Genomic DNA, 14,520 nt, shown 5'->3' on the forward strand with positions numbered 1-14,520 from the left:
ATTTACCCTTACTCAGCTATGCTCCCTCGTACCAGCTGAACAAAGGGTACTCCGCCAGGCAGTCGGTTGTCACATCAACCAGTAGGGTATTATATGTAATCAATATCATATGTATACATTTGCCTCCTATTTGAGTTGCCCTTGCATGCGTGGGCTGCCACCCCATTCATGCAAATGCGTCAACACAAATTACATATACCCCAAAAGAGCATCAACAGAGAATATTGGAACCCTCTCTATTATGCCATGTCAATGCATATGGTCTGACCCAATGGTGCCATTCATTGGTATCTATGCTAAAGGTAACCAGCTCACTGTATTTAAAAATGTATGTGGCAACAGTCAAAATGGAGCGCTCGCATTACATGTTTGTTTCCTTTGGTCCCATGTTAAACAAAATATGCAGGGCAACCTGGCCATTTGAAATCAACTCACATAACTAGGGAAATCTTCATTCCTAGCCTGCGAGTGAGGATATAAAAAACCTTGCAAAAAGCTTGCCTAGCGTGTTAGTGGCATCAACATATTACATTACATATTTGTTTCCTCTGGTCCCATGTTAAACAAAATATGCAGGGCTAACCTGGCCATTCGAAATCAACTCACATAACTAAGGGAATCTGCATTCCTAGCCTGCGAGTGAGGATATAAAAAACCTTGCAAAACGCCTGCCTAGCGAGTTAGTGGCATCAACATAACCCGTGAGCGAGTTGTATACGATACTGCCCACTGTTCGTGCCGATTTAGGTTATCTGCTCAGTCCGCGAAGCAGATATACAGAAAAACAGAATCGGGCTACCGGCGGCGCCCAAAACCCGGAGCCCTATCCTTACCGTACGCACGCTACACTGGGGCGTTGTATCATCCCAGGAACGACCGGCGGGAGTAGAGGTGCGCCATTTAAAAGTCCCAGGCCAGGAAGTCGAACATCGCGCACCAAGAACACGAAGAACACGTGAACATAGGAGACCCCTGTCACGTGATGAGGCCTGGAAGAACTTCACTCACCAAAACGGGCGCCATTACGAAATTCCTAAATCACCGACCACTGTGTGCCGCTGAGAAGTGATACCACGACGATACCTAAGGGACACTACTTATGGAGACAATATGCAGCTGATCTTCTCCTTTGAGAACAATCTGTCCAAATCTAATGCTTCTTTCTTCTCCAGGATGAAAGCCATAGCAACCTGGATGTGGGAAAACATATTTCAGCTTAACCCCTCAAAAACGGGAATTATGTTATTTCGACAGGCCCAATTTCTCGGGACTCCAGGCTGGTGGGCATTAGAGCTTGGTCCTGTCCCAGTACTCAAACTAGTGGTACAAAAATCTGGGAGTTCACTGGGACTATCACCCATCTGGATTGAGGCAATTCACTTTTGGCCTCCAGAAATGAGAAGCTACTCTCTAAACTTCAGGTTATTCGGAACACTGCTGCTCGTCTTGTATGTAACCTCCCACCTGGCAAAGCAACTGCCCCTCTTCTTCAGTACCTACACTGAACACTGGCGAGAAAGAGAATAGTTTTTCAGGTATTCTGTATAATCCACCATGCTCTCCATTGACACGGTCCCACATATTTCGCCTCAAAACATGTGCTCCATACTCCTCCAAGAATTTTAAGATCATGTGACAAGGCCTTGCTCAAAGTCCCCAGATTCAAGAAGGCTAAGGCAGGCTGCGGGTCTTTCTCCTTCCTTGCCCTTCACCTCTGGAATAAATTGCCTATGCAATTACGCATCTGTAAAAATCACTCACACTTCAGAAAAGTGCTTAAGACTTGCCTATTTCAAGAGTGCCTTTTGCCTACTATCCGTCTGTCTTGGTCCTGCACCGAGATACCCCACAGGGGGTGATTCAAGCCTATAATCATCTAAAATAACATAACACAACATAACTATAACAGCCCTGTAACCTTTCAGTGACTCTATTTTTTAAAATGTTATTCCTAACTGTAATGCCCCAGTAACTTTTGGTTTTTGCACTGAATTTCTAAGGTTGATATAAAAGGAATTCAAAACTGAAACCTGTAACCTTAGAGGATGTATATGTTAGTGGATGTATGGGTCAGTGAGTGGGTATGTGAGTGGGTGTGAGAGTATCTCAGTGGATCTATGAGTGGGTGTATGAGTGTCTCAGTGGGTTTGTGAATGGGTGCATGAATGTCTGAGTTGATCTGCAAGAGTGCTTGTGTGTGCCTATGACTGTGTGTAAGTGTCGTAGTGAGTTTGTGAGTGGGTGCATGAGTGTCTGTGTAGGTCTGTGAGTGGGTATGTAAGTGTCTGAATGGGTCTGTCAGTGGGCATGAGGGTGTCTAAGTAGATCTGTTAGTGGGTGCATGATTGTCTTAGTAGCTCTGTGAGTGGGTGTGAGAAGATCTGAGAAGGTCTCTGAGTGGATGCACTGGTGTCTCACTTGATCTGCGAGTGGGTGTGAGACAGTCTGTGAGTATGTGCATTAGTGTCTGAGTAAGTCCATGAGTGTTTGCATGCATATCTTTGCAGGTCTATGAGTAGGTGTTTGTGTGTCTCAGTGAGCATGAGAGTATCTGAGTGGGTCTGTGAGGGGATATGAGAGTGTAAGGAGATCTGTGAGTGGATATATGAATGGGTCCCTGAGTGGGTGTGTGAATACCTATATGGGCATATAAGTGGGTGTAAAAGTGAATACATGGATCCATGAGTGATTGTGTGAGTACCTGCATAGGTTTTTTGAGTGGGTCTTTCAGTACCTGTGTGGGTGTGTAAATAGGTTTGCTAGTGCCTGTATGGCTTTCTGAGAGTGTGTGTGAAGGCTTGAGTGGCTTTGTTAGTGGGTCTGTGAGTACCTGTGTTGTTCTGACAGGGGATTGACAGTACATATGTGGGTCTGTAAGTGAAAGTGTGAGTGTATGTGTGGGTCTATAAGTGGGTGTGTGAGTAGGTCTCTGAGTGTCTGCATTGGTCTGTGAATGGGTCTGTCAGTGCCTGCATGGTTCTATGAGAGGGCCTATATGTGGCTGTATGGGTATGTGAGTGGGTGTGAGACTGCCGATGTGGGTCTGTAAGTGGTTGTGCGAGAGGCTGTGTTGGCCTGTGAGTAAGAGGGTATAAGCGTGCCTGGGTTGGTCTGTGTGCCTGTGTCTGTCTATGAGTTGGTGTGTGAATACCTGTGTGGGTCTGTGAATGGGTGTGTGAGTATCTGTGTTGGTGTCTACATGGGTGTATGAATGGGTCTCTCAATGGCTGCATTGGTCTGTGAGTGGGTGTGTCAATGCCTTCGTACGTCTGTGAGTGGGTGAGTCAATGCCAATGTGGGTCTGTGAGTGTGTGTATATTTGTTTGTGTGAATGTCTGGGAGAGTGAGTGGGTGTGTGAGGGTCTTTGTGCATCTATGGGAGGATATGTGAATTCCTGTATGGGTCTGTGATATGTGAGTGTCTGTTGGACTTTGAATGGTTCTGTGAGTGTGTGAGCATGTCTGTTAGTGGGTATATGAGTGTCTATGTAGGCTTGTGAGTGGGTATCTGAGTGTCTGTGTGTGGGTCTGTGAGTATCTGTGTGGGTCTGTGAGTGGGTGAATGAGTGTCTGAATGGGTCTGTGAGTGGGTGTCTGAATGTCTCCATTGGTCTGTGAGAGGGAGATAAGTACCTGTGTGGGTCTGTGAGTGGGTATATGAGTGCCTTAGTGTGTCCGCAAGTGAGTGTGTATATCCAGGTCTGTGAGTAGGTATGAGAGTAACTGTGTTGGTCTGTACATGGGTGTTTGAGTTCCTGGGTGGGTCAGTCAGTTGGTATGTGAGTGTCTGTGTGAGTCTGTGAATGGCATTGTGAGTGCATGTGTGGACCTGTGAGTGTGTTTGTGAGTGTCTGATTAGTCCTGTGATTTGGTTTCTGAGTGTTTGTGTGTGGGTGTGTGAGTGGGTCTGTGATTGTCTGTGAGTTGATGTCTGAGTATGAGAAAAAAATGGATAATACCACTATGTAGAGCTGTTGGTCCGGGCCACTATCTTGAAATCCTGAGGCTGCTGTCTACGGATACCCGTAGATTGATAGTCTTCGGTATTTCCCGTTTTCTGTATGCTATGTGGCCCGGACCAACAGCTCTACATAGTGGTATTATCCATTTTTTTCTCAGTAATACGTAATGGGGACAGAAAAAAAGTAAATGAACAATAGATTCTGTTGAGGATTTACATGCAGGACATAAATCAACTACAGGAGGATACATGCACCATCTCGAACAGAAAGAGTTAGTTGGTAACGTCTTGTATCTAAACTGCAAAAAAATTTGCCGTATAGGAAATATATAACTCCATTTCATACCCAATATAGATCCCTCTGACACTTCTCTAACAGATCCATAAGTTCAGGGTACCTGTACCCTGACCTCTTTATTCATTCTGTTAATTAATTTTAAGACCCCGGGACAGTTCCCTGATAATTAAAAAGGTGGCCCCCGTATCTGAGGTCAACCCACCTTCTTGAGAGGATCTGGCCGCCTTCTTTACTGAGAAATCCAGACTCATCAATATTTACCTTGACTCCAGGATAGCACTCTTGCTAGCCAGGGCATCGGCGCCCCCTTCGACCTTATCTGAGAAGTTCGAACCGACTGCCCTGAGCACAAAGAACAATGCCTTTTGGGACACCTTCACTCTCGTCAACGAAAAAGACACCAACAAGATTCTTTAGAGTATCAACCCTTCTAATCATTTTAGCGACCCGTTACCACCATCCATCTTCAAAGAACGGAAGGAGTTCCTCACCCCCTTATGGACAAAGATTCTCAATGCATCACTTGCACAAGGTGCGATACCGGATTGTCTAAAAGCTGCTCAGGTAACACCTATCCTGAAAAAGCCTACTGATAGTAAGGACCTTAACAACTTCCGTCCTATCTCCAATATCCCCACCCTTGCCAAACTCCTAGAAAAATGCGTCCAATCTCAACTCGGTGACCATATCGAGAATTTACAGCTCCTGGATCAATACCAATCTGGTTTCCGAAGTGGGCACAGCACAGAATCGGCTCTCACACATGTTATGGATGACATTTTAAACATGCTCGACCAAAATGAATCCTGCCTCCTTATCCTCCTGGATCTTTCCTTAGCATCTGACACTGTTAATCATGACAACCTCCTATCCATTTTGAGGCACAGGATGGGCCCTTCCCGTGCGGTGCTGCAATGGCTCTCGTCCTTCCTCCACCACAGATCCCAAAGAGTTAAGGCAAACCACTCTCTCTCCCAGCCATCATTAGTATCCATGGGGGTCCCCCAAGGGTCCGCCCTATCCCCTATACTCTTCAATTTATTCTTGGAACCGTTAGCTAATGCTCTAAACTCCGCTGAGATTCTCTTCCATATGTATGCGAATGACACGCAACTTTATCTGAAAATCTCATCCTTGAATAACCTCACAGCACTCAACTCTACCCTAATAAAGACTCAGAACTGGTTAACTACCTCCTGCTCAACACCTCCAAAACAGAATTCCTTCTAATTTCTCCCCCGAAACACATCCCCAAGATGGACCTCGTAATGAACCACCTCACTGCCTTCAACTGCTCCCCCCTCATTGTTGATTCAGCCAAATATCTTGGACTCACCGTAGACAAGCATCTTAACATGAAATCTCATATCAGCAATGTGTGTAAGGGAGTGCATCACCTTATGAGGATACTCCGGAATCTCAAACCTTTTCTCCCACAAGCTGACTTCAAGCAAGTGGTCCAAGCACTTGTTTTGCCAAGGCTAGACTATGGCAGTGCTACACTCTTTGGCCTCCCCAAATATACCTTGGCCTCACTAAGGGCTTCACTTAAATCGGCGGCCAGATTGGTCACGGGGACCAAAAGAAACAAGCACATCTCCCCAGACTTAAAATCCCTAAATTGGTTGCCCTATGGAGCTAGAATTCAGCTAAAGATTGCCTGTCTATCTCACAAAGCCCTCCACTTCAAAACTCCCAGTTATCTAGCGCAAAAGCTATAATTATCAGGAGGGGCAGAGCTTCTCTGAGTGCTAAATCTCTCCTCCTGAAACCTCAGATTTTTTGCAAAAAGAGAACGTGCCACCGAGCCTTCTCTGGCTGTGCGCCAAAGATCTGGAACTCTCTCCGACCAGAAATAAGCAGAATCTCCTCCAAGGTTCCCTTCAAATTGGAAGTAAAAAGATTCCTCATGAACAAGTTCCTACCTTAAAAGGGTCTCCGACCCTCTGCTCTAATGCTTGGACATACACCCTAATTACTGTGTTTGGTGCTATTCTTCTTCATTGTTCAATTGCTCCCCTCCCAGTAAACTCTGTTCCAGTTTTATTTTCTTACCTTTACTGTCCCTTTCGATTCTAACCTCCTGTTTGATATGCATATGTGATTTGTCCAGGTTTGTACAACCTATGACAATTGTACTGCTACTATTACCGTCCTATCCCCAAAAGTGTAAAATGCTCTGATATCCTTCGGGATCATGTTCTCGCTATATAAAACTTTATAAATAACTAAATAAATAAACCTCCTGATCAGATTGTGGTCAGTCAATCACTGCCCTGCTGGTGGCGTGTGACTTTGCTGATCCACCACAGGGGTCCAGGCGGGTCCAAGTCCCTGGATATATAAGTTTGATTTTCCTTCAATAACTCCCCAACTACTGAATATATTTACACTAATTCACAAAAGGGCTCTTTCAAGACAAAGAGCTACCTTTCTGTCAAATGAGGTGTAATTCAGACCAGCATTCGAGCTGTCGTGGTGTTCAAAATCACTATGGGAAATTGCATTTGTTTAGATGGTACTTTGCCAAATTTTAAAAATACACCGCAATTGTGCTGATACTCGTGAATATTTCATTCAGAAGCATGCTGGTTAATGTAGTATTCTGGACTACTTGGCACAGTGCTTCTTGCATTTAAAAATCATGTGGTTAATGAACATTGCAAACTTGCTTCACCTGTGACCAAGGCTCGTGATGGACCTGAAATGTGAAAGAACTAAGGTAAGGCACACACTCTGCTACTTTCAACTATGAAAATAAAAACCATTGGAATTTTGAGATGGCTTCATCGCTTCAGAGGCAGGATTTGAAAGTTAAAATAAAAAAAATGCTAGGACCGTGGGATGGAATCCCCTTGGGGCAAAAATCAGAGTGGTAGTGCACTAACGAGAGGTTGTATATGAGTGTAAGTGGGTGTGTCAGTGCCTCTGTAGATGATCTAATTAGTGATGTCATTTGAGATGTCATCAGTGATGTCACTACCCATGTCATGAGTGATGTAATTTGTGAGACTTTAAGCAGTGCATTATTATTATTATTATTATTATTATTATTATTGGGACATTTGTAAAGCGCTGCGATTACGCACACCGGCGTGTCCACGCGCTGAAAGTGGGAGAGGCAGAGAACAGGGGACACAAAAAAACTGCGCGGGCCGTTATTTAGTATAAAGAAATGTTTTTAGTTTCGCTCGGAAGCTAGCCTCCTCTGGATCAAGGCGCAAGTCCGCTGGCAGTTTATTCCAGTTAGCGGCCGCTAGGCATCTGAAGGACCTGCCTCCCATGCGGGCCTTCTTAATTCTTGGAATCTTCAGTAGGCCGCCCCCCATGGATCTCAGCGCACGTGTAGGTTTATACACTTCGATCAGTTTGGTCAGAGGGTCGGGTGCCCTGCCATTCAAGATGCGATGACAGGTGCAGAGGGCTTTATACTCCACTCTTCTCCTCACCGGGAGCCAGTGTAGTTGCTGGAGGGCCGCCTTAGAAGGCGCCCTTTTAGGCAGTCTAAGAATCAGCCGCGCTGCCGCATTCTGCAGCACTTGCAGGCGCGCCATACTTTTTTCTGGAGCCCCCAGGTACAGCAGGTTCCCATAATCCGACCTAGCTGTCACCAGGGCATGGACCAGGGTTTGACGGGCTTCAATCGGGAGTAAGTCCAGGACTTTCCTCAGCTTCTTCAGAATCCCGAAGCAGACTCCCACCACCCGATTAATCTGGGGGCCGAATGTAAGACCCGCGTCAAACCACACCCCCAGGTTGCGTGCTTCTTGGCAGGGGGTTGGGGTAGGTCCAAGGCAGGAAGGCCACCACGCCGGCGACCAGGCAGACTGGGCCCTCCCCACCACCAGCACCTCTGTCTTGCTGCCGTTCAACTTCAAACAATTGTTGGCCATCCATTCGGCTAGATCTTTCATGCACGAACGGAAGCCATCGGCAGCAAGACAGGGCGCATGCGATAGGGAGATCACCAGCTGCGTGTCGTCGGCATACGAGACCAGTTGGAGGCCATGGCTCTCCACTATCGAGGCAACAGGCGCGACATACATATTGAAGAGGGTTGGGCTCAATGACGAGCCCTGCGGCACGCCTTGGCCCAAAGGCACCCCCTTCGAATAGCAATCTCCCTGCCTGACTCGGAAACTTCTCCCATTGAGAAAGTCTTGGATCCATCTCAGCGCGGTGCCAGAGATGCCACCTCTGTTCAGACACTGTAGCAAGATGTTATGTGCTACAGTGTCGAACGCCGCGCTGAGGTCCAACAGGATTAAAGCCATAGTTTGGCCTGCATCAACGCCCTCTCTCAGATGTTCCGTAGCCATGAGAAGGGCGGACTCAGTTGAATGTCGTGGCCTAAAGCCAAACTGCGTCGCATGGAGCAGTCCCCTTTCTTCCACGTGCTTCATAATTTGGGTATTGACCACCTTTTCTGCCACTTTTGACAGAAAAGGCAGGAGGGAGATGGGCCTCAGATTTTCTAATACCTCGAAGCCTAAGTGGGGTTTCTTCCGGAGCGGGAGCACCACCGCCTGTTTCCACCCCTCCGGCAGCTTTCCCGATCCGAAGGAGACGTCGAGGATGTGCCTTATATAAGGCTCCAGGACTTCCAGGCTGTCTACCAAGCGTTTTGGCGACACCGGATCCCACGGGGACCCAGATGTAACAGAGCGGCACACCGCTATTAATTCCTCGGGAGGAGGGGTGCAGAAGTGTGTAATATGCCCTGCCGTCTCTGTGTCCCCCATTGCTACCTCCAGGTCAGACCCTATCGACCGAATAGGGAAGGTCGAGTAGATCTTCTCTACTTTGGCGGAGAAATATTCGGCAATCCGGTCACATGACTCCGTAGAGCAGCTCTCCGGCTCTGTAGGTACATTTACCGAAGTCAGGGATTTGTAGATGCCGAAAAGTTCCTTGGCGGAGTTTTCTGCCCCCTGAATTTGTCCAGCAAAATAGGCTGCCTTAGACTTTTTTATCAGCCTATGATGAAGGCGCCTCTTTTCCAGAAACAAATCTCTGGCCTTGTTGTCATAGGACACCCTCCAGACTTTTTCTGCCCGCCTACAGTCCGCCTTCGTTAGTCTCAGCTCAGCACTGAACCATGGAGCTGAGCGATCTTTCCGAGCACATGTGGTTGTACGGCAAAGTGGGGCTGTCTGGTCAAGCGCTTCCGTGATGCGCTGATTCAGGTTGGAGACCGCTGTATCTATGTCCTCGCCCCCAGGTTGACCATCCCTAGTTAAGGCTTGATTAAAATCCTCCACCGAGAATTTAGCCCACTTCCTCCTAAGATAATTAGGAGGTGCCTGACTGGCTTTGTTGGTTTTTATACTCTGTATGGAGAATGCCACCAGGAAGTGGTCAGTCCAGGGAATGGGCTCAACACCTGACACCTCCACACCTCCCCAATTAGCATAGACCGGGTCCAGAAGATGTCCCTGTCGATGCGTGGGGGCCACTAGCTTCAAATCCAGTTGAAGGAGTGCAAGTTATTGTTAGCTCTACTAACTATAAATGGTAAAATCCAGTGTTTTGAAGTTCAAAACATTAACACTGACATATCCACCTCACTAAAACACTATGTGAACCTTTGTATTTTGTAGTGAATAAATATATTTATATACATTACTGGTACGGATATGTGGACTTAATTACCTTGATGCTCTTTTCCAGCCTTCAAATATCATTCTAAGCCTTTATCTGGAAATTGACATATAGTGTCATCTTAAAAAATAGAGGGGGAAAAAGGTTAAATATTTAGGGCCACACACAGATTAAAGAACGTGTGATGCCTTAATGATCAATAACAAAGGAACATGATTTCACTTTTTAGTTTACAATTACCATAGATGTTGGCAGAATTTTTAAGGTCCCTGAAGAAATCATGTCTCCTTGACAGCTAGCTTTGTTCTGAATAAAGTAATAATGAATTAAAAATATGTGCATCGATAAGTTAAAGTATTTTCTAAGCTAATCATGGTGCACAATGTGTTTTTTCTGTCCTTGCCCTCTAGAAGACTTACGGCCATACGTAGCAAGCCTAATTGCAATCGTAAATTCTGATAATCGCCGAATTTCAGCATTTGCGATCGAAATTAGGGCAGTGTGCTATGTAGCACACAAAAACCCACATGCAAAATAAGGAATTGCAAAATTTGCGATTCCTTATTTTGCTATTGCATTTAAGGAATCGCAATGCAATGTAGGAAGCCCCCAAGTTGTGCAACTTTTGGCTTAAGAAATCGCAAAATACCACCAACATCACGTTGATGGTATTTTGTGATTTCTTTGAAAAATTCTCTTTTTGCATTTTTCAAAATGCCATGTGGGTCACATACATTCCCTTAGGGCATGTATGTGGCCCACACGTGCACACATGTCAATTTCAGGGGGGGTGCAAAAGGGTGTCTTATTGACACCTTTACAACCCTGAAATTGCATTCTCAATTTGAGATTCTCCAATTGAGAATCGCAAATTGAGAATGTCTTCCCATTCATTCCTATGGGCCTTCAAGCCCATAGGAATGAATGACAAGGTATTCCTTATTTGTGAATCGCAATTTGCGATTCGCAAATAAGGAATAAGTGAGATTCACAATAACATTTGCTAATCCTACCTACATTTTGTTTTGCGATTCTCTCATTGCGAATCCCTAAAAATCGCAATTTGAGAATCGCAAAATGAAAATTACCTACATATTCTGTTTTCCATTTCTTATCAACTAAAACATAAATATATTTTCTGTTACGTTTGAAAATAAAATATGGGGGGGTCATCTTTCACTTAATAGTGTCTTTGTTTGTAGATGAAGTTGCCTGCGTGGATCCAGAAATCTGTCACATTGTTTGTGGAACTAAAGTTGGCTGTAGCAACATTGCTTATCCTAAACTGATAATGGAACTGCTACCTGAAGGTGAGAGTCATTAAAAATGTCTATTTGTATTTTTCCTATCTATGATTTGTAAGAATGGATTACACATTTGAATACCATTTAAACTATTTGAATACGCATGCAAATATGATGCAGATGTGTCTCTGTATCTTAAAATGTCTGTAATACATGACAACATTTGATCTAATTTGTTCCAGAAGGAGCCAGGATATAAGAGCATTGTGAGAAATTAGTTTATAGGACTTTGATCTCACCTTCTCAAGTAAGGATAGTGGATCATTTATATACCCTAAGGAAGCAGGAGGGGGCATGTCTACAATAAGGACTGTAGATGTGTCTTTATCGGTCCCCATTAGGTTTCTCTGTGCATATGACTGACTAAATCAGCAATGCAGTCTGGCAAAGGAATGGAAAAAGTAAGCGGTGCGTCAAATTTTGTACACTGAATGGCAACAAAGGATGTGCTGTGGTCATACATTATAGATCACTCTGGTACCACCACAGCCTCAATTCTACGACATGAAGCCAAGTGAGTTCAAAACACCTGTCCCATAAACATGACTCTGAAGGACAGATAAAGTCATGTAGCAGGTTGTAGATACTCCCAACTAATGTCTTGCAATCCTGATCTGGAGTGATGATATGAAGGCAACAGGTACAAAAAATAAGGTAAGCATGGGACATTAGCTCAGAAAAGAACACCACCTTCTCGGGAATTGAAAAGTATGTGGAGATGGGACTACCACAAACCCTCAGCACTAAACACCAGACCTAGGGAAGAGACACCTTAGGACTGTCCCAAGTACGTAGAAGTGATACACGCCAATCAAACTAAAATTTATGATGCAAACTGGGCATATGATCGCCCTGTTGCACAGATTTAGAAACTCACATGATATTTTTTATTGTGCCATGATGAGATAATGGATTGGGAGTATTATCCCATGATACTCTACATATAATGCAGTTGGTATATGGACTTGATCACAGGAGCTCCCAGGGGAGTAAAACACAGAGGCCCACTGGACATGTCATCATTCATAGTAAAGCAACAAGACCTCTTACTTAAGGGACACGATAGTCATATCAAAATCTATGCTCAAAATAGCTGGACCCCAACCAGTATAATCAGAGGATTTCAAATTGGTGACATAGGGTGACATGGAAGGACTGGCCTCAAAAGGTGATATGCACCTTTTAGTACAGGAACTCAGGAAATAAATAGGATCTCTGCATCATAAATTCACAAAAAAGGCAAACCTTAAGATATAGGAGGTACAAGTGAACATGAGACCTGGATGGCGGGACTTGCAAAGCAACAGCACAATCCTCTGGACAAAATAGATGATGGACATAATTGGTCAATGTGAAATTATCTTTGCATTAGGGGAATCACTGTGAAGATCTAGAGCAATAAACTTAAAATCAGTTTCCAAGATTTTCATCGCACACTCCTGAAGTGCCTACCAATTTGATCATAGACCTGAATTAGGCCTATAAAACACATCCAATGAAGAGTTATCTGATTCCAGACATCAACAGCCACCCTAGTAAGAAGGAAATACCTAAAATTAGCAACCAAATACCAGTGATGGAAAGGGATTCTATGCAGGTAGAAACATAAAGAGAGGACACAATAGAGAATGACCTGGACTCAGAATGGCCCTGACTGCAGAACAAACACTCTTTAACCTCTGACAATGAGGTGATGAGTGACACTTATTTTTATTTGTGTGGGATGTACACTCTACAGTTATAAGGCAGCTCTGATGCTAACTGTTCATGAGAAGTTCTAATTGCAGTAGGAGCAATGCATACAACCCAGAATTAAAATGGGAGATCATACTTATGAGACAGGGCAGTGTGAAACTTCTTGTGATAGAACTGAAGTAGATGAACTTTATTTTGGAAAGTTGGAACGTTCTGTGCAGTTTTGTCAAATGGCACGAAAGTTATTAGTGAAAATGCTCTTCCTATGGAAACTCGGACCTAACTATATTAATATGGCGCATTGTAAGTTGGGGGGTTAAGTCCCCTTCAATCCTGAATGTCCCTGGGGCCAACTAGGCCACCAGGTACCTCCAGTAAGCACCACAGGGCTGCGTTGAAGAGAGCTGTAAAAAGGGGCGTGGCCTCGGGTCACCGCTCTGCAACTCAGCTCTGTGGCACAAACTAGAGGTACCTGGTGGGCTAGTTGGCCCAGAGGGACCCTCAATATTCATGGGGATTTAATAGGGACGTTATAGTTCGAAATTAGCATTTAAAACATCTTTGAAATTCACTTGAAAAGCCACAGGTTTCAAGGACATTATAGTTAGAAATTAGCATTTAAAAAACCTTTGAAATTCACAGAAAAAAACAAAGGTTTCAGGGACATTTTAGTTAGAAATGAGCATTTAAAAAACCTTTAAAATTAATTCCCATACTAACAACGCGCCAGGGGGCGCGTTTGTAGTGTGTTGGTAAAAGGGGACGTGGCCTCCGGCTAGATGCCAGCTTTTTTTAAATATTATTTTGTACAGGGGGGGCTGTGTGGCCCCCTTCTTTTACATTTCTTGGGCCCTGGGGACCCCATCCCCCAGGCCCTGACCCCATTTTATTTCTTATTTTTAACACAAAAATAGGAAGTGGGACACGTGGCCCCCCTCCCGAGGCCAATTTTGCCCTACTCCCCGGGCCTCACCGCCTGCTGCAGGACCGGGCATTGCTTTTCCACATGGGGAGCTGCAGACATGCAGCTCTCCTTGTAGAAAAGCAATTCTGCTTTGACTTTTGGAAGAGAGAGCAGGTTTCCCTGCTCTCGCTTCCAAAAGCCAAAGCAGAGTTTGCTATGACAGAGTGGGAGCCCCACAGCTCCCGCCCTGCCATAGCAAACAGCAATGTTGGGGGTGAGCACCCCAGACATTGCAAGAGCTGGCCCTGGAGGGTTGTGGTACACAGTGTCAACATAGGGCTCCAGGAGGGGGGACGTGCCCCGCCTTCAATTTCTATACCCCAGGGAGGTGGTGGTCCCTGGGGCCTGTGGGGGGGGGGCTTAACCCTGCCAAACAAATCTTTTTAAAATTTTACAAAGGCCGGGGGAGGTGGCGTCCCTGGGGCAGCATGGGGGGTATTGAGAACCCACACATTCTGTTTTTCAAGCTCTGGGGAGGTGCAGGTCTCTGGGGCAACAGGAGGCCACAGTGCCCTGCATACATTAAAATTAGCCCACTGGAGATGGCGGCATATAGGGCTGTGGGGGGCCTGCTTCCCACCCCACATAATAATGAACCGGGGAGGTGGAAGTTCCCGGCCTGCGAGGGCCCCCATGGGCCACCACTAATAAATTGGCAGTGCCCCAGCGACCTGGCCCACTCAGGGGCTTTTTTAAA

General features: G+C 45.3%; 1 protein-coding gene across 1 annotated transcript in view; it reads left to right on the plus strand.

Annotated features, from left to right (window-relative positions):
• LOC147747155 (sodium/glucose cotransporter 4-like) overlaps positions 1-14,520 on the plus strand; it is a 447,273-nt gene that overhangs the window by 233,645 nt on the left and 199,108 nt on the right. Inside the window, exon 9 of the mRNA XM_086952401.1 lies at positions 11,063-11,170. Coding sequence (XP_086808527.1) covers positions 11,063-11,170 — 108 coding nt within the window. The remainder of the gene's footprint in view (positions 1-11,062; positions 11,171-14,520) is intronic.

Source organism: Lissotriton vulgaris, chromosome 1_1 (assembly GCF_964263255.1).
Source record: "Lissotriton vulgaris chromosome 1_1, aLisVul1.2, whole genome shotgun sequence".
Classification (NCBI taxonomy): Eukaryota; Metazoa; Chordata; class Amphibia; order Caudata; family Salamandridae; genus Lissotriton; species Lissotriton vulgaris.